Source organism: Pelobates fuscus, chromosome 3, assembly GCF_036172605.1.
Source record: "Pelobates fuscus isolate aPelFus1 chromosome 3, aPelFus1.pri, whole genome shotgun sequence".
Classification (NCBI taxonomy): Eukaryota; Metazoa; Chordata; class Amphibia; order Anura; family Pelobatidae; genus Pelobates; species Pelobates fuscus.
The window spans coordinates 219,310,765-219,329,708 of record NC_086319.1 but is presented as its reverse complement, the minus strand read 5'-3'; the positions used below and the strand labels follow the sequence as shown (position 1 = coordinate 219,329,708).

The 18,944-nt window shown below is 43.7% G+C and overlaps 1 protein-coding gene across 1 annotated transcript in view; it reads right to left on the bottom strand.

The window, feature by feature from the left end:
• Nucleotides 1-17,681, bottom strand: part of LOC134602784 (chloride anion exchanger-like) — a 149,674-nt gene extending 131,993 nt beyond the window's left edge. Inside the window, exons 1-2 of the mRNA XM_063448102.1 lie at nt 17,612-17,681; nt 16,382-16,527 (exon numbers count right to left, since the gene is read on the bottom strand). Of these exons, the coding sequence (XP_063304172.1) occupies nt 16,382-16,512 (131 nt within the window). The 5' untranslated portion in view covers nt 16,513-16,527; nt 17,612-17,681. The remainder of the gene's footprint in view (nt 1-16,381; nt 16,528-17,611) is intronic.
• Nucleotides 17,682-18,944: the final 1,263 nt, after the last annotated feature.

The window sequence follows — 18,944 nt, the reverse complement described above, 5'->3', positions numbered from 1 at the left end:
ATGGTACTTATCCCAGGAGGTCAATAGATTCATCCTTCGACAGCGAGATGTGACAGAAATGCGATCGACAGAGACGCCAGTTGTTGATGTTCCTCCAATCCCCGGAAAAAGTCAATCAGCCGCTGGATTCACTGTACATGGTAACATGTCACCGGGCTCCGCCAAGGCGGTCGATGTAATGCAAATGCCAATACGGTGTCCATTCTCAGGAGGATGCAACAGTCTGATAAATTATCGATGAAACTTGAGATTGCGAAAGAAAAGCCTGCGATCAGTTATGGACCAAAGATGTGGAAGTCGGCTTCCGAGCGTCCAAGGGCTGTCAGGCGATGTGGTTGCGCAAGCAGTTCCCCAACCTCAAGACTTGTGTTTGGAACAAGTCTGAGGCAGAAAAGAATAAAAGTCTCCCCATTTCCCATTGACCTCCAACGTGAGTGGTATCATTTGAAAATAGGTCTACTCTGCAGACTAGTGTGCGGAAGGGAATTTGGTCACTGTAACGAAAATATACCCCAACTCGCAGGATTCAACTGTACAAAAGACAACACAGAGGAGAGATACGTCTACCGGACCTTAGAATGGCCGGACTCGACGTATATGAGAGGAGACAGAGTCAGGAACGATCCGAGGTCAAGGGCACAGAGAGACAGCGTAAACTAGGACTAGCCGGGGTCTGGTACACAGTAAACAGCAAGCCGGCAAACAGAACAGATAAGGATAAAGAAATAACGTAGTCAGAAACAAAGCCAAGGTCAATACGAAGGTACACAACTGAACACAACAAGCGCTAAAGGGAACTGAAACAGAAACCACGATAGGGCAGGGAGTAAAGGGAGAGGTAAGTTTAAATGCCTTCAACTTCTTCTTGATTGGCCCCTGTCATATCCACGCCCCCAATATGTGAGAGTATGGGGAGTGTGGGGTGACAGGGGCCAATGGGAGACTGTTTTGATTTTTGGCTCCCACTTCCTCTTTAAGAGCGTGCTCGTGACGCGCGGCGCGCTCTCAAAGCTAGACGGGACACATGACCGCATTCCGCGGTCAGCGCCCGCCGTCATCGGCGCTCTGAGCGCGCCGGGAACAGAGGACCTCGGCCGGCCCCGGGACAAGGTAAGTAACGCTACAGTCACACCATAGAATTCTCCGGCTCACCATGTGAATTGTGGAATATTTAGGACTGTGGCCGACAAAGCACTCCAAAGGGCGCAAAAAGAGCAAATAAAAGTAAGGGCTGCACCTGATAAAACTAGGTGAATAGTCCAGATAAAATAAGTAGATAAAAAGAGAAAGTCTTATCTAGAGACGTCTATTGATGTTGTGTTGTATGGCAGTATTCGGTCCTGAACAATTTGTCCTTGTTATGTTCTTCCTTATGGATCAGCTCATATGCAAGAGACAAAAGATATATAGGAAACCAAATAGTGTAGTATGTTTGATAGTAGAGGTGGTGAAAATATAAAAATCTTGAATGCAAACTCACATTTAAAAGAGCTAAAACCCGCTCTGGTGTGAAAGGCTTACAGCGGTTTAATACCCGCTTATAGGATATGAGGTAGATTTCCTTCAGCTGTGATCTGTTTCCTCCGTCCGTGATATGATAAACACTCGTGTAGAAAGAAACAGCCAATAGTGTTCACTGTGTAAAAACATAAGCGGGGATTAAACCGCTGTACGCCTTTCACACCAGAGCGGGTTTTAGCTCTTTTAAATGTGAGTTTACATTCAAGATTTTTATATTTTCACCACCTGTACTATCAAACATACTTCACTATTTGGTTTCCTATATATCTTTTGTCTCTTGCATATGAGCTGATCCATAAGGAAGAACATAACAAGGACAAATTGTTCAGGACCGAATACTGCCATACAACACGACATCAATAGACGTCTCTAGATAAGACTGTCTCTTTTTATCTACTTATTTTATCTGGACTATTCACCTAGTTTTATCAGGCGCAGCCCTTACTTTTATTTGCTCTTTTTGTGTTATGTTTAAGGCTTTTGAGGGATTCCTTTATAGGGTTGCTGCCGTACTGTGTTATCTAGCGCTTACTCGTTGTCTTGCTTTTACTCCTAAGGGTGCGTCTATCCTAAACCCTGGAACTTCACCACCTGGGACGGGGTGCAGGTTGACTTTCCTTGGACGACTGTGAAGCCCAGGTATATGAACAAGGGGATCTTAAGTGAGGTTGAGATCAGTCCTGGGCATCCTCGAGGAAGAGTAATAAGGAGTCCAGCTATGAGGTAATGGAATCCTTTGTAAATGAAGATGATGCGTCACTGGTCTTAGCAGTTGGTAAATCACCAAGAGCCCACACTTATATTGGAGAGTAGATAGGCTGACCTGGCCGGGCCAGTCGTTCCACAGGAAACACAGCAAACGTTGGTACATGGAACAGAAAGCTACCAATTCCGGAGGTTAAAGACAGTGCGTAAACTCGCCCGATTTCTTACGAATAAGAATGCTGGATCAGTAGAAACCCCCAGAGTCAGAAGGGAAGCTTCTTTAGTTCTTTAGTCGACCAGGGTCTGGAGTTTGTCGTCTACAAGCGCCTGGCGGTCCACCATCCGGACCTGGTTCGGTGGGAATGGTGTCTGTATAGTGATGGAATGGAATAGTTCAAAATGGCTGTAGTAATGACCCCGCTGTCATTCAGCCCTGCCGGAAAAGCAGAGATGGGATCTGATTAAACGCTCGTCACACTGAAGACTGGGCTCTATTGAGTGTGGTGTGTAAGTCCATGTGTTCATAAATTCTTTAATAATGTTTCTCCAAAGAATAGGTCATAGGCCAAGGGACCCCATTCTTAATTCAGGGTCTGCAATCTCTGCATCTATACGAAGGAATGCCACCTGTGTTCATTCAGAGCAAATTGATACCTAGCGTTGTCTAGTAGGCCTATAGGAGGGAAGCTCAGTCTTAATAAAGACAGTTCCAGAAGGCAGCTATGCATATGGGCTTCATCCGCTAGAAGCTGGAAATTAGCCAGGGTTTCGAGATCAAATAACTTGATTTGAGCCAGTCTCAGGCTGCGATCAATACCCCTGCTACAGTCAGGTCCAGATCTTGCGAAGTAAGTGTTGGTCCCGATGTTGCACTCAGGGGTCATTGCAACCTTATCAGGAAGAGATGGTCTGGGCATTCTGCCCGAATCTTGTATGCACTTCCTGGTCTAGGGAACTACGAATCCAGTACATACTGGGCCAAATGATCAGGAGCCAGCTTTCGGGTGACTTAGGATGACAAATGGAATGCGGGTCATAGAGAGGTTTCCCCCATCGAATCCAAGCAGATGTCACCATTTGGACCTGACGTAGGTGATTGCGCAGGAGATAAATCAATGGAAGCGTTTGTGAATGATTTGTGTACAAAGGGAGAGTCCTCCACCTCCGAACCTTGTCAGCTATCCTCACCCTCAGAGGTTGAGCGTTCCTCCTGCCATTTATACTAAATATATACTGGGTAGGAACCATATTGCTGACCAGAGACTCTCTGGCGTAAATAAAAGCTTTGCATGATAGTCTGCTCAATGCCATGCAGATGATAAAATTATATATATATATATATATATATATATATATATATATATATATATATATATATATATATATATATATATATATATATATAATCAAAAAATGAAGGGAGCACACTAGGACTCTTCTCAGTGGAAAAAACAAGTATTTACTGTATCAACAAGTAATACATATACTGTGCAAAGTACAAAAATCGACGTTTCGACCCTCCTTGATAACTGGGGCTCACCCAGTAATAAAAAAACCTCCAGGAGTATATTCAGTAGGGAGGTACAGTGGCACAGGCAAAGCAGGCCACTAATAGGGCTATAACAGTCAGATCAAATAGCCAATATCATGCAAGGTAAGTTAGCAGGATCTGTAATAATATGATGGGGTGCTCACCCCCAGTAATATAGTACATAAAATAGGCCAGTAATAGTAGCAGACAGCATCCGCTAGATTAAACAATATACATATCTGTAGTAACTGGGGCTCACCCAGTAATAATACAACCTCCACGAGGATATCCAGTAGGGAGGTACAGTGGCACAGACCAAGCAGGTCAATAATAGAAGCTGTGACAGTGACAGCCAGATCAAATAGCCAATACCAGGCAAGGTACCAGGATGTGTAATAATGTGATGGGGGCTCACCCCCAGTAATATTGTTTAGAAAAATAGGCCAGTAATAGTAGCAGACACCATCCGCTAGGGTAAATAATATACATATCCAAAAAACTTGGGGCTCACCCAGTAATAATATAAACCTCCAGGAGAATATCCAGTAGGAAGGTACAGTGGCACAGACAAAGCAGGCCAATCATCGGAGCTGTAACAGTGCCAGTCAGACCCAATAGCCAAAAACCCGGCAAGGTACCAGGATATGTAATATCAGCCTCCAAAAAAGAAATCGGTAATATATACTGTAATAGATTGTAGTCGAAACAGAGAACTGACAGGAGGCAGAATAAATATCAATACTACTCACTCTCTAATAATGTAATTAGAATCCATATCAGTTTAGGGCTAAGGGAATGAGAGGGGCTCACCCTCTACTAATGAAAAATCAGAATCATGTATTGACGTAAACTGTAGGGTAAACAGAGAAACTGATATGAAGCAGTCTAACAATCAGCATTGGTGTCACGGCTTACCTAAGTTGGGAGTCCGGTAGGCAGAGATTTATGTGCACCCTTGCAATTAAACACAGGCCAAGGTGGTCAGGTAAGAATTCACCTGGCCTGTGAGTCTGTGCATGGGTAAGCCAAAGTCAGAGGATGCCAGAAGTCAGGATACACGGTAAGAAAAGTCAAGGTCAAGAACACTGGAATCACGAATACTAACACAGGAACCAGAGTCAATTAACTGGCACTGCCCTCAGGGAGAGGCAGTGTCTTATACCTGTCTAATTAGGCATCTTCTTCAGGTGGGCTGAGATTGATAGGAGCAGCCACAGGTAACGTCCAGCCCCCAGTGCTGGAGACAAGGTGAGAATAAATATAGGCTGAAGCAAGAACTGGAGAGTGGCTCTGAAGCATAACTGCAGGACTACCGCACAGAAGAACCACAATTCAAATCCCCTGTTGGGCACTTCTGGGGTGACCACATCTGGCCCTCTGGATGTCACGGTGAGAGCCGTGACAGTATCCCCCTTTAAGAACGCACTCTGGGCATGAACAGGCGCTTCATAATAGTAGCACTCCTCATGGTTGGTATCATTATCACTAAAATAGTCCTTGTAATCAAAGTCTCCAGGGCAAAGTCCCTTTACAGCATGGGGCTCCATAGTACCAGTGTGAAGAAAAGAGACCCCAGCTACCTTTTTCTTCTATGTTTTGTGTTTAATTCCCTTTTTCGGCCAACAATAGCTTCTCCGTTCGGCAGTTTGCATCACCGACAATTAAGTGTTCCCTGGGTGGCCGTTGTTTGTATAGCCGCACGCCACGAGGAAAAGAAAACGGCGGCCATCTTGTCCGCACGAGGCGAGTCCGCGGGACTTGGTCGTCGAGTGTCCGGAACTAAAATCGGACACTCGACCGTGCGAAGTACCGCTGAAAACTACCGGACGGCCGGTTCTCCAACTTGCCGAACACCCAGAAGAGCGGCATTCGGTAGTTACCCCCGTATGGACCAGGGGAACAATCGCTCCTATGAGCCAGGAGAGTATTTTCGGGACTTTTGACAGTTTGCGCCCTTTTTCCCAAGCGACCGACCCCACACACGGAATTCGTGGAACTATTTTGGGCAGGAGCCTCGTGTGTGGTCGGTAAACTAAGACTTCCACACTTTTCAAAAACCCCTGAACCGATCTGGGCGAAATTTGGATATGTTTGCCTCCCAGATCGGGGCTATCAGGGGATATGTATTTTGTGGGGATACCTTGTGGGGAAAGGGGTGTTCCAATGTTGGGGTAAAATGTGTGCCCTCTGCCTGGAGATAATTGATTTAACCTTTAACTTATCTCACTATCTTCCAGGCAGAGGAAGGGGCGTGTAGTAAGAAAATACTGTACAGTGATTGGTAATATGTTTGTTTGTTTTGGGAGGTCCTCTTGCATGAGGACCCCCATAAAAGCCAGCCTGTTTCAATAAAGCTTTAGTTCTGTTACACCCTTCATGAAGTCTTGGCTCATGTTTGGGGAAAGGATACTCTAACTACTGGGAAGGATTGTCGTGAAGCTGTATTCATCTCTACCCCCTGCTGGAGCTATGGTCACTTATACTCAGCAGCTGGAAAAGGAACAAGGGACTGCAGTAACATCTCCTCTGCAAGTCTTAACAACTGGTGGCAAGCGACGGGATTGAATGGAACGCAGAAAGACAACTGATGAATGGCCCAGCAGTACGAGAAACTAAAAAAGACGACGCTACAAGATCTACTGGAAGCCCGAGGCCAGGTGGCGAGCAACAAAAGAAAAGCTACCCTCATAGCCGAACTAATGGAGGGCGACCAAACCAGCAGCGTGACAGACGTCAGCCGAGAGGAAGCGGAGTTCCAGCGGAAGGTGATGTGGAGGCTAAATTTATATGGGCCGAACCCACCACCGGAGGCGATAACGCAAATCCTGGCACAGGTGAATGCAGAACGCAGTGCCCTACAGGCCAGCTTGATCCAAGCAGACAACGCATCACTAACAGGATCTATAAATGGAGGACAGCGAAAGAAAATTAACTATGCTGCATTTAAAAGCTTTGCGGACGGAGAAACAGAGATTGACGCATATCTGCAGGATTTCGAACGTCAATGCGCTTTGGAGGGTCTGGAATCAGAGCAATGGGCATCGATCCTAAGCAGCAAGCTCACGGGCCGTGCAGCCGAGGCCTACAGAGCAGTTCCTGACACAGCCATACATGACTATGCCAAGGTAAAGGAAATTCTACTTGCTAGATATGCTGTGACCCCAGAGACTTACAGAAAGAAATTTCGGGCCTTACGGAAAGGTGGCCGAGACTCCTACACTGAGTGGGCTTTTAGGCTATATCGAGCGGCCCAAAACTGGATACAAGGCTGCCTAGCCACCACATTGGAAGAGGTACTACAGCTCTTCTTACTTGAACATTTTTTTGAGCACACCCCGGCAGACACCAGGGATTGGGTCAGAGACCGAAAGCCGGCTACCATCGAAGCCGCAGCCAAGCTGGCGGACGAGCATCACGAAGGCCGAAAGGGGGAAGCTAGTGGGAACCGTCCTCTGGTAAGGTCCAGTGCTCCACCACCAGGACCTGTGACCAACCCCAGACCACCCACACCCCAACCTGGTTTTGTACGGAAACCTCCACCGGTATGTCACCAGTGCAATCAGCCCGGGCACTTCAAGATCCACTGTCCTCAGCGGAGCCGAACCAGCTGGGAACGGCCCCCACAAACTCCGAAGGCGGCAGCTCACCACTATCAGCACACCCCGGTGGGCGAGCCAACACCCGACTCCGAACAGTGGGCTGTCCTACATGAGGTAGACCTAGCCCAAGCTGAAATAGACAATCGGGTCCACCACCGACAGTTGGTCACCGTAGACGGTCAAGAAGCCGAGGGGCTCCGAGACACGGGCGCCACCCTTACGCTGGTACAGCCGCATACCGTAGCTGCCAAGGCTCGCACCAACAAGACTGTAGCAGTACGGGTGGCCGGGGGTGCCATCCACAAGATACCCACTGCTCGGGTACAGCTGAATTGGGGCCATGGTGACAGGCCGATGGAAGTAGGCATTATGGCGGGACTACCAGCCGACGTTTTGTTGGGGAATGATTTAGGGTGCCTAACTTCAAAGCTGATACAATCCGAACCTGCCGGAGCCTGCGCAGTGACCACTAGGGCGCAAGCCCGCCGAGCTGGACCAACACACTCCGAGGAACCACAGGTAGGAACTGAAAACCCCCTAGTCGCCCCTAACCCTATCCCCTTCTGGGGTACCCCCCAAGATTTTGGCCAGACCCAACAAACAGACCCCACCTTAGCCGGTTACAGGAAGGCAGTAGGGACACCCAGAGAAGGGAATAACCACGAGGGATTCCAATGGGATAAGGGGTTGCTGTACAGGGTTACCGGGGGAGTGGGGAGGGGGGCAGCACAAGTGATAAAGAGGCAGCTGGTAGTACCCCGGAAATACAGGGCGGAGCTTCTAAGGCTCAGCCATGATATCCCGCTAGCCGGACATCTGGGTATCAAGAAAACTAAGGACCGCCTTACCCAGACGTTCTTCTGGCCAGGAATATCCACCGATGTGCAGTCTTACTGTAGAACCTGTGATACCTGTCAACGAGTAGGAAAAAGGGGGGATCACCCTAGGGCCAAATTAAGACCCCTACCTATCATTGACGAGCCATTCTACCGGGTAGCAGTAGACCTGGTGGGGCCTCTCAACAAACCCAGCTCCTCCGGAAAACGCTACATACTCACGGTGGTGGACTATGCCACCAGATACCCTGAGGCGGTGGCGCTCTCCAACATTGAGGCGGAGACGGTGGCAGAGGCCCTAGTTAAGATCTTTTCCCGAGTAGGGTTTCCCCGGGAAATACTTTCCGACCAAGGGACCCAGTTCACGGCAACTGTAACGCAACAGTTGTGGCAGAGCTGCGGGGTTAAACCTTTATTCAGCTCCCCCTATCACCCACAGACCAATGGCCTCTGTGAACGATTTAACGGCACGCTTAAGCAAATGCTCACGGCGTTCACAGAGTCCTACGGTCAATGGGAGAAGTTTCTACCTCACCTCCTGTTTGCCTACCGGGAAGTGCCTCAGGCGTCCACTGGGTTCTCCCCCTTCGAACTCCTCTACGGGAGAAAAGTCCGGGGACCCCTGAACCTCATACGAGAGCACTGGGAGGGCAACACAGGAGAGGAGGGAGTCCCAGTCCTGCCATACGTGCTGGAGTTTCGGGACCGCCTACAAGCTCTCACCGAGTCCGTTCGGGAGAACTTGCGGGCGGCCCAGAAGCGCCAGAAACAATGGTATGACCACGGGGCCAGAGATAGAAACCTGGACATAGGGCAAAGGGTGTTAGCCCTCAGACCATCCAAAAAGAACAAGCTCCAGGCAGCCTGGCAAGGGCTATTTAAAATAGTCGAGCGGATTAGTGACACCACGTATATCGTGGCCAAATGTTCAGATGAAAGAGTAAGACGGGCCTTTCATGTCAACATGTTGAAGCCCTATCACGGACGCTCGGAAGATGTGGCTGCCATATGCGCCCCATCTACAGACGATAGTGAGGGACTCCCCTTACCAGACCTACTAGCGGCTAACCCCGGGACGGTAGAACAAGTGGGATTAGGAGACAAGCTCGACCCCCCTCAACAGGCCGACGCTAAGCACCTGCTCCAGGAATACGGTGGGCTGTTCTCCTCTCTACCCGGATACACGTCCGCCGCAGTACACCGAGTAGAGACCCAGGGGGAAAACCCCTTGAGACAACAACCCTATCGTATACCAGCAGCAGTACGCACGAGCATGTGGAAGGAACTCCAGGAAATGCTCGAACTAGGGGTTATTGAGGCTTCCCAGAGTCCCTGGGCGTCTCCGGTAGTGTTAGTACCGAAGCGAGACGGCACCACTCGCTTCTGTATTGACTATCGGAAACTAAATGACAGGACAATCACAGATGCCTACCCTATGCCGCGGATCGACGAATTGCTCGATCGCATGGCTAGTGGACACTTCCTGACTACTTTAGATCTATGTAAAGGCTATTGGCAAATTCCCCTAGACCCGGCTGCCATCCCTAAGTCAGCCTTCGTCACCCCATTCGGGCTATACCAATTTAAGGTTATGCCGTTTGGGATGAAGAATGCCCCGGCTACATTTCAGCGGATGGCGGACCGACTTCTGGAAGGAATGCAGGACTTCGCATGTGCTTACTTGGATGACATCGCCATCTACAGCGGCACCTGGGAAGCTCACCTGGGGCACTTGGCTTTGGTATTCCACAAATTACAGGAAGCCGGCCTTACCCTGAAACCCGAGAAGTGCCATGTGGGCATGGCAGAAGTCCAGTATTTGGGGCATCGGGTAGGTTCGGGTAAACAGAGGCCCGAGCCCGCCAAAATAGAGGCCATAGCAAATTGGCCCCAACCCCGCACTAAGACTCAGGTCCTAGCTTTCTTAGGCACAGCAGGGTACTATCGCAAGTTTGTCCCCGAGTATAGCACCCTAGCCAAGCCCCTCACCGATCTAACCAAAAAGGCCCTACCCAAGCAGGTATCGTGGTCCCCGGAGTGTGCAGCAGCGTTTCAAAGTCTCAAAGCAGCTCTGAGCAAAGCTCCAGTATTGGCGGCCCCAGACCCTAATAAGACCTTTCTCGTTCACACAGATGCCTCCATGTTTGGGCTGGGAGCCGTGCTGAGCCAGGTGGGGGAAGATGGCATGGAACACCCGGTGGCATACCTCAGTCGGAAGTTACTCCCTCGGGAGGTTAGCTATGCCACCGTAGAAAAGGAATGCTTGGCGTTGGTATGGGCCTTAAAGAAGCTTCAACCCTACCTCTACGGCCGAGCTTTTACGCTACTAACTGATCACAACCCTCTTATTTGGCTCAACCGAGTCTCGGGAGACAATCCCCGGTTGTTACGCTGGAGTTTAGCGTTGCAACCATACAATTTTACACTGCAGTACCGTCCGGGCAAACAGAACGGTAATGCGGATGGACTTTCCCGTCAGACAGACTCGGACTCTTAATGCTACCACCCGGACATCCCCTAGCCAACCCGGCAGGGTCTAGGCGGGTATGCCGATCCATGGAACTAAGGGGGAGTAATGTGAAGAAAAGAGACCCCAGCTACCTTTTTCTTCTATGTTTTGTGTTTAATTCCCTTTTTCGGCCAACAATAGCTTCTCCGTTCGGCAGTTTGCATCACCGACAATTAAGTGTTCCCTGGGTGGCCGTTGTTTGTATAGCCGCACGCCACGAGGAAAAGAAAACGGCGGCCATCTTGTCCGCACGAGGCGAGTCCGCGGGACTTGGTCGTCGAGTGTCCGGAACTAAAATCGGACACTCGACCGTGCGAAGTACCGCTGAAAACTACCGGACGGCCGGTTCTCCAACTTGCCGAACACCCAGAAGAGCGGCATTCGGTAGTTACCCCCGTATGGACCAGGGGAACAATCGCTCCTATGAGCCAGGAGAGTATTTTCGGGACTTTTGACAGTTTGCGCCCTTTTTCCCAAGCGACCGACCCCACACACGGAATTCGTGGAACTATTTTGGGCAGGAGCCTCGTGTGTGGTCGGTAAACTAAGACTTCCACACTTTTCAAAAACCCCTGAACCGATCTGGGCGAAATTTGGATATGTTTGCCTCCCAGATCGGGGCTATCAGGGGATATGTATTTTGTGGGGATACCTTGTGGGGAAAGGGGTGTTCCAATGTTGGGGTAAAATGTGTGCCCTCTGCCTGGAGATAATTGATTTAACCTTTAACTTATCTCACTATCTTCCAGGCAGAGGAAGGGGCGTGTAGTAAGAAAATACTGTACAGTGATTGGTAATATGTTTGTTTGTTTTGGGAGGTCCTCTTGCATGAGGACCCCCATAAAAGCCAGCCTGTTTCAATAAAGCTTTAGTTCTGTTACACCCTTCATGAAGTCTTGGCTCATGTTTGGGGAAAGGATACTCTAACTACTGGGAAGGATTGTCGTGAAGCTGTATTCATCTCTACCCCCTGCTGGAGCTATGGTCACTTATACTCAGCAGCTGGAAAAGGAACAAGGGACTGCAGTAACATCTCCTCTGCAAGTCTTAACAACCAGTTTCTGGTACTACTGGAGAGAGGTCAAGGTTATCAATGATTTTGGTGCAGGCAGCAAGTACCTTGATCCCAGAAGGCATATACTCTGAACTTTTTTCTATAGGTACGTCACTAGGAGCAGAGTTTGCGGCTTTTAATACTTTTTCAAACATTTCCAGATCTGTTATGCAGACTTTGGTTCCCATGGAGGCATAGGTACAATCTGCAGGTAGTTCTCTGAGCAGACAGGAAGTGGTGATGGTACCAGCTTTAACAGGAGTGTCTTCAGGAGAAGGTGCAGACTTATCAGCAGTACCGGGTATGTTGTTTACCATAGTCTGGGTACCCTTTTGTGTCCTGGAACGTGGACAGGTTATATAGCAACCTTGGTAGCTTCTAGGCTGTGTTTCCGGGATGACAGGATGAGTCCGAGAGGTACCCAACAGAAGGGGTCTTGGCCTAGGTGGACAAGTTTGGCAGAGAGAGATGAAATTACCTCTTTCCCCACAGTATAAACACAGGCCATGGACTCTCCTACGGTCTCTTTCCTTAGGAGGCAACCTAGTTCGGATGAATCCAATCTCCATGGGTTCCTCCCTGTCCACTGGTGTTTCACGGCTTACTGGAGTATAGTCAGGGAAACAAGGCAGGTCCCTGGAGGTAGTTTCACACTGCAACAGGACGGGGTCTTTGTATGCATATATGCAGTATTTTTCTCTAGGTACCCAAGATCCACAGGAACCGGGAGCAGGCTTGGGAGTTGCTTTCCTGGAGGCAAAGCACTGAGAGTCCATTGCAGTTGTAAAGGATGCCCAACTGTCAAGGACAGGACTCTTAGACTGCAGCATTTGGTGTGCCCATGTTTTCATCTTTCCAGACAGCAGGTTGATAGCTGCTCAGATCCTTATGAAATCGTTAGCATAAGTCCGAAGTTTCAAGGTGAATGTCCATGACCCACAGCAATTAGAGGTCATTACGTGCACAAAAATTATAGGCAACTATAGACAAATTATACCAAAAAGTGCTAATCAATAAAGGTACAAGCAATCAGTAATATAAAAGAGCAGGAGGCAGTGGTACTCTGACCTTTACTGATGCAGAGCAGCAAAGAAAGAGGGAGTTATGTGTGGGGAGGGGAGCTTTATTGTATCTAACTTTTTTCTGATTGGTTGATTTTCTCTGTGTTAATGTGCTGCTGTGGAGTTCTAGTAAAGAGAGACTTAAGCAAGTATGAAGCCTCCTGTCATGTCATAAAATTAGAATCACATCCCCTTAACTGTGCGCACTATTTATTGCAATTATAAGATTAGAGAGCATGGTTGCCAATATAAACAAATTGTGAAGGGCAGCTTTCATGCAATATTACCATTTTATAAATACTACTTAACAAATTAAAAAAATATATATATACAGTAATAAATTAAAAATAACATTTAAATCATATATTTACATTTGAACTGTTGCCATCGAGGAAACATTATGAATATGATCATGTAAACAGATGCTCATGCATCTGCTCCCTTCTTCTGAGGTAGCAGCACATACAATGTCACATCTAAATTCCATATTATTGCAGTACAGCCTAAATAGATTCTACCTTTTTCAGGTGTAGCCACAGTTACAGTTTACCTCTGGTTAGGGCTCCATAGTCTGGAGTTGGGATGAACACAGCAGCGTACATGTAGCAGTGTCAACGTATAGAGCTGCATATATTAAGTATGTAGTATTCAGAAGAGGAAACTTGAAAGAATCCATGACCTAGTCCAAACCAGCACTATATATGGCACCAACATATTCTGCAGCACTTTACAATTATAGGATGGGGATATTTGACAACAAATAATTGTTATACAAAATATTAACAGAGACAATAGGTGAAAAGGCCCTGCTCACAAGCTTACAATCTAATGCATACACTTTGTGGTGGTTCAGGTTATCAGAATTTTGTCCACTGAAAAAGATTTAAGGGCAATAACAAATCAAATCAAAAGTGTGTGCAATACATCAATATGTACAATAAAAAAACAAAGACAAAACTTACTTGTGCACTATCCCAAATCCCTATGCATATGTAACTAAATGGAGTTTTGTTTCACTCCAATGGCCATTAGGTATAAGACCACCTGCCTCTTAGGTGCTTCCTACACTAACAATAAACCTTGCTTGCTTCAGCTTCAGGCAAAAAAAAATCTCTAATTAGACGGAGAGGGGTGTTTATCTAAACCCCTACATACTAATTAACCCATAATAGGGAACACAAGGGGAGGGCGGCAGCATTGTAACCTTCGATATTTACATTGTAAACATCAATATTATCTATATATTTCGCAGTACACTATTTGGTATTACTATTTTACCACTATTTGGTACACAGATCAACTAAGATTTACTAAGCAATAGAAATAAAAATAAGAGAATACACACACGCATATTTCGATAACTTCCAAATGCACCAGCATTCTTAGGTAGTTTCTTACAAAAAAATCTTCTTTATTGATAATACAACAAAGGTATGTACATTGTCAAATCGACATTTCAGTCCTTAAACAGGACATGAACAAAAATATACATATGTATTTTGTTTTATAGTTTTTTTAATATATATATATATATATATATATATATATATATATATATATATATATACACACACACACATACACATACACACACACACAACACGGTCCTGCACACATTTGTCTGCTTTCCTCACCAAGGCACCAAGGTGCTGCTCCAGCCACACCCAAGATATCAACACGAAGGAGAGCACGCACTGGATTTTGTAGTATTCTTAAAACTTTTATTTCCCAAACAGTTACATTACAACAAATAAAAAAGAAGTAAAAATAAAAAATAAAATGAAGTAAGATAAGCTCCCAGAGATATTAAGTCGATCTGCGAGCTGAATCACAAGCTGGCAAGCGGGGGTCTATATGATACGCAGTGCACCACCTCAAGCATGAGAAACATACCAGTAAAAAATGCGCCCAAAGATACAGTGTAACTTAATGTGCAATGTGACACAATGTAATACTTATGTAGAAATATAATATCTAACATGTAAGATGGAAAGTATCACTTTATCCACAAATGCCAAACTAAATAAACCAAGAAATATATGATCTAACATAAAGAAAAAACCTTTTAGTTAACGTATTACATACTTAAAAAAGTAACCTAATTCTTTTTACTTATTTTTATTTTTTAGGACATTATGGTTCACTCTGTGTACTATGATTTATCATTTGCTAAAGACCTCTTGTGATTTATATATACAAATATAAAGAGAGAGAGAGAGATGGTTTTCACTGCATCTCCCCCCTCCCCCCTGTATTGGTCACTTCTCACTTGATCGGTGGATAAAATCAACATTTATTGGCTGCCCCTAAGACATCATCAACCATCCTTTTTTTTTTTTTTTACACCGTTGGCGGAACTCCAAATCACAACTCAAGCGAACATGCATGAAGCATTTTTTTTTATTTTGTGATTAGTCAATATTATCAACTTATTCAGATTATCAACTAAATGGCAAAAATTCGGATGAATTGCAGTTCGTAAGGAAATGAATCTCCACGTCTAATTAATAATGATAGGGCTTCTATTATGTTAAATACATTCAGCCAGACTAGTACAGTAAGCAACCATCGGTCAGGTTTAAATTTCATAATTGAAAAGGTATATTATTCCAAAATGGATTATCTTATAGTGAAAACTTTTACTTTATATAAAGGAGAGTAACACAGAGCAGAGTAATACTGATCTAAAAGACTAAAACAACATTCAAATTTCAAATAAAGATAAAATTCTTCAGATTAATTTAGATTTCATACTGAGATCATGGCTAGAGAAATGTTCAATGATACATTGAGTACGTTAGACCACTTTCTATATTTCTTTAGCATTTGTCTCCAGCATATTAGACCAGTCTCAGTATTATAGAGTGACTCTAATAATTATTTTGATAAAGTATAAAAGAAATAGTGACAGAAATATACTGAAAAAGAAAAGTATTGGGGACCTTGGGTAACTGGAATAGTATTTCTCTTTATTACATATCAATTACCCCCTAAGGTTAGAGCATAACTCTTTATTAGGAAAAACAAAGTAAATAAAAGATTTGTGTCACTCCTATTTGGGTGAATAATGTAACAAAAAATAAAGTTGATTAAGAAAAAAGCTGATATGAGATAAGATATCCCAAACTATATAACAAAATGCTTAGTGACCCTAAGTAACAGTTAAAGTAAGAGAACTGTGTTTGTATAAACTAGGTATTATATTTAATATTGTTTTGTTGGCCTATATTTAATAAGCTTTCCAAATGATTCAATACTGTTTTAAATTATTTCCAAATTATATTTACAAAAATGTAACTTGTGACTTCTGTAGATAAATCTATTGGAAAGTTTTTTTTTTAACAGTATTGAATAGTTTAGAAATTGAGGCCATTAATTAATAATAGTACATTTATAGGAATCTGTAAAATATTAAAGTTTATATTTTGCAAAATACACAAAGCCAGTTAGGACAGATTTCATGAAGAATTTGTAAAAAAAAACAAAAAACACTGTTGTAGATTTGCATCAGCTGAACAACAGCAACAAATAATTAGATGTAATCAATTATGAGATTTCTCCTTACCCACATACACGCTTTAAGTGGTCCAATGCAGTTGTATGGTGCCTGTCCACAATTTCATGGTCTGAGCTGAAGGAGTCTTCGGAATAAATTGGCCGTTCTACCAAATACTTTCTTTTAACAAGTTCAGTCATTGTAACAAAATACACCTGTTAGGAAACCATAGCATCAATCTCACAACAGTTGGCTAAATCACAATAAGGCCATCAACAAAGAGACCCCAAAACCGGGTCTCCTAATTAATTAAAAAAATAAAATTAAAAAAAAGGTAAAAACCTTAGTTTAAACTAAGTGCAAATAAGTCTACAAAGGTCTTTGGTGAGCTGAATAAAAATCCCATCTATGTAAATACTTTGGGCTGGACTACTTCTTGTTTTTATTAGGAAATTATATAATAAGTTTATTGGCTTCATATTTTGTAAAAATGTGAATATTTACTGTTATATTCTAACAAACAAATATAATATATAGTGTAGTTATAGAATTTTAAATACTTTATAAATAATTCCAATATTGTTCTTCTGTACTTTTTTAGTACATAACTCATTCATTTTAATCTTGTGAATTCACTTCTTTTAAACTAGAGTTTCTTTTGAAACTGTGCTTACCGATTACTGTTCAATGTCCAGTTATACAATCAAAAATCAGTAAGCTACTTATCGCGAAAAGATATCTGCAGTCTAAGGAAGCAAAGTACACATAACGGAGAACAGATCCGTTACAAAGGCATTCGCTTGCTGTTCTATAATTACATCGTATTTCTTCTTATGAGTATAACTACATTATATTAACATCATATATTCATAATAAAACAATATTTAATCATTTCAGTTAGAATCTATAAATCAAATGTGACCTTTGGGTTTATTCACTAACAGCAATGTGAATTAAATAAATGCAAAATTCAACATAAAATAGCAAAATTGTGATTACAGCTGAGTTAGTTATTTTTTTATTTTTGCAATCTGTTTTTCAGCTTACTACGATTCACTATTTAGGGAATAAAACGTAAAAACGTTATGATTTATCTATTGTAAAACATTTTTAAAAAATCAATAAAATAAATACCAAAACTATTTGAAAAACATGTATTTACAAGCAGCTTATTTAGTAAAACAACTTTTTCAATGTATTCAAAATGATATAGTGCTTTTTTTTAAAAAGACATTAACAAAAATCTTTTCTTTTTTTTTTTAAAAAAAAAGCTCATATATCTTTATTTTTAAATCTTACCTTTCATCAGAATCCTACTGAAAATATTCTTATGTGGGCAACTTTATAAACTGTGTAACTGGAAGCTAATTGGTATCTTCATCTTATAAGCAAGTCATGTTCCTTTGAAAGGCGTTTTGTTTGCAGTAATGATTAACTTGATTGAACTGTTTAGTAGTTCAGAAAATGTAGCATATTCAAACCTTTGGAACTATAATTGATTGAAATAAGATTGATAAGGAACTTACATACTATTGTAACTCTGATCTGCTGCTGGCAGCCCAGCAAGCCCTCCCCACCCTTAATTTGAAAGTCTGGCAGAGGAATACTTTCATCAGAGACTTGACATGCGCATAGTCGTCTTTTTAGTCATAGATTGCTAACCTCCCATTTCTCTCTATAGTAAAACACAGACACAGATTTTGTTGGCTACAACTGTACACAGCTTTTAATAAAAGATATTCAAATGAACAAATAAAGTCATTGTCAATCATCCCAAAGCCTACACTTAAAACCGCCATCCCCCATTTTCTCAAATACCACTGAGAATGACCTCACAACATACATACTCGAATAGCAATCCTATGTACCTTAAATATATATATATATAAAATACATATAGAACAGCCCTAAAAGGCACCATTTTCCAACAGATCTGCACAGTAAGGATATAGCAAGATACCCCTAGACGCCATGTTCTGAGCCACCGACAAGCTCAACCAATACCATCATTGAATCTCCCCAGGACCTGACCAATATTCTTTTTGGGAACAAGCCTCAAGATAATTAACCCCTGTGTGGATTAGCACAAAGTCTAGGTCTAATACCAGAACCTCTTTTAGAAAATTGCCATGCTGATCTGCCTCCACCCCAAACCCTGAAGCCCAAACCACTTCAACTCGACCAAGGCCAATTGAAAGCCCAGCTAGTGTCCTTGTTGCCGAAATGCAGATTTCCTAAGTGCCCGGGAAATGTAAGAGTGACTAACCACCTAGGTGACTAATCTGGAGGAGATTATAAACAAATTAACCAATGAAAAAATCCCTAAAGATACCTTCATCAATCATACTTACACCAATCGACCAGTGGAGATAACAAACTAATGAACCCACCAAAAAACAACCAAAAGATCCCCTTACCCATCATAGTAACCCCGGCTCCCGCACATCCCCGAAAACCAAAGCACAGAAAATCAGGCACAAGCATGACCTCTTCAATTAAAACAAGATGACCAGGTTTTTGAAGTGACGTAGCTGAATGGCCACCTAATCACATCTCAACTCCACATCAGCCTGATGAATACCCCCGCAGACCAGCTATCAATAACCAGTTCACCAATACAAAATGCTCTGAA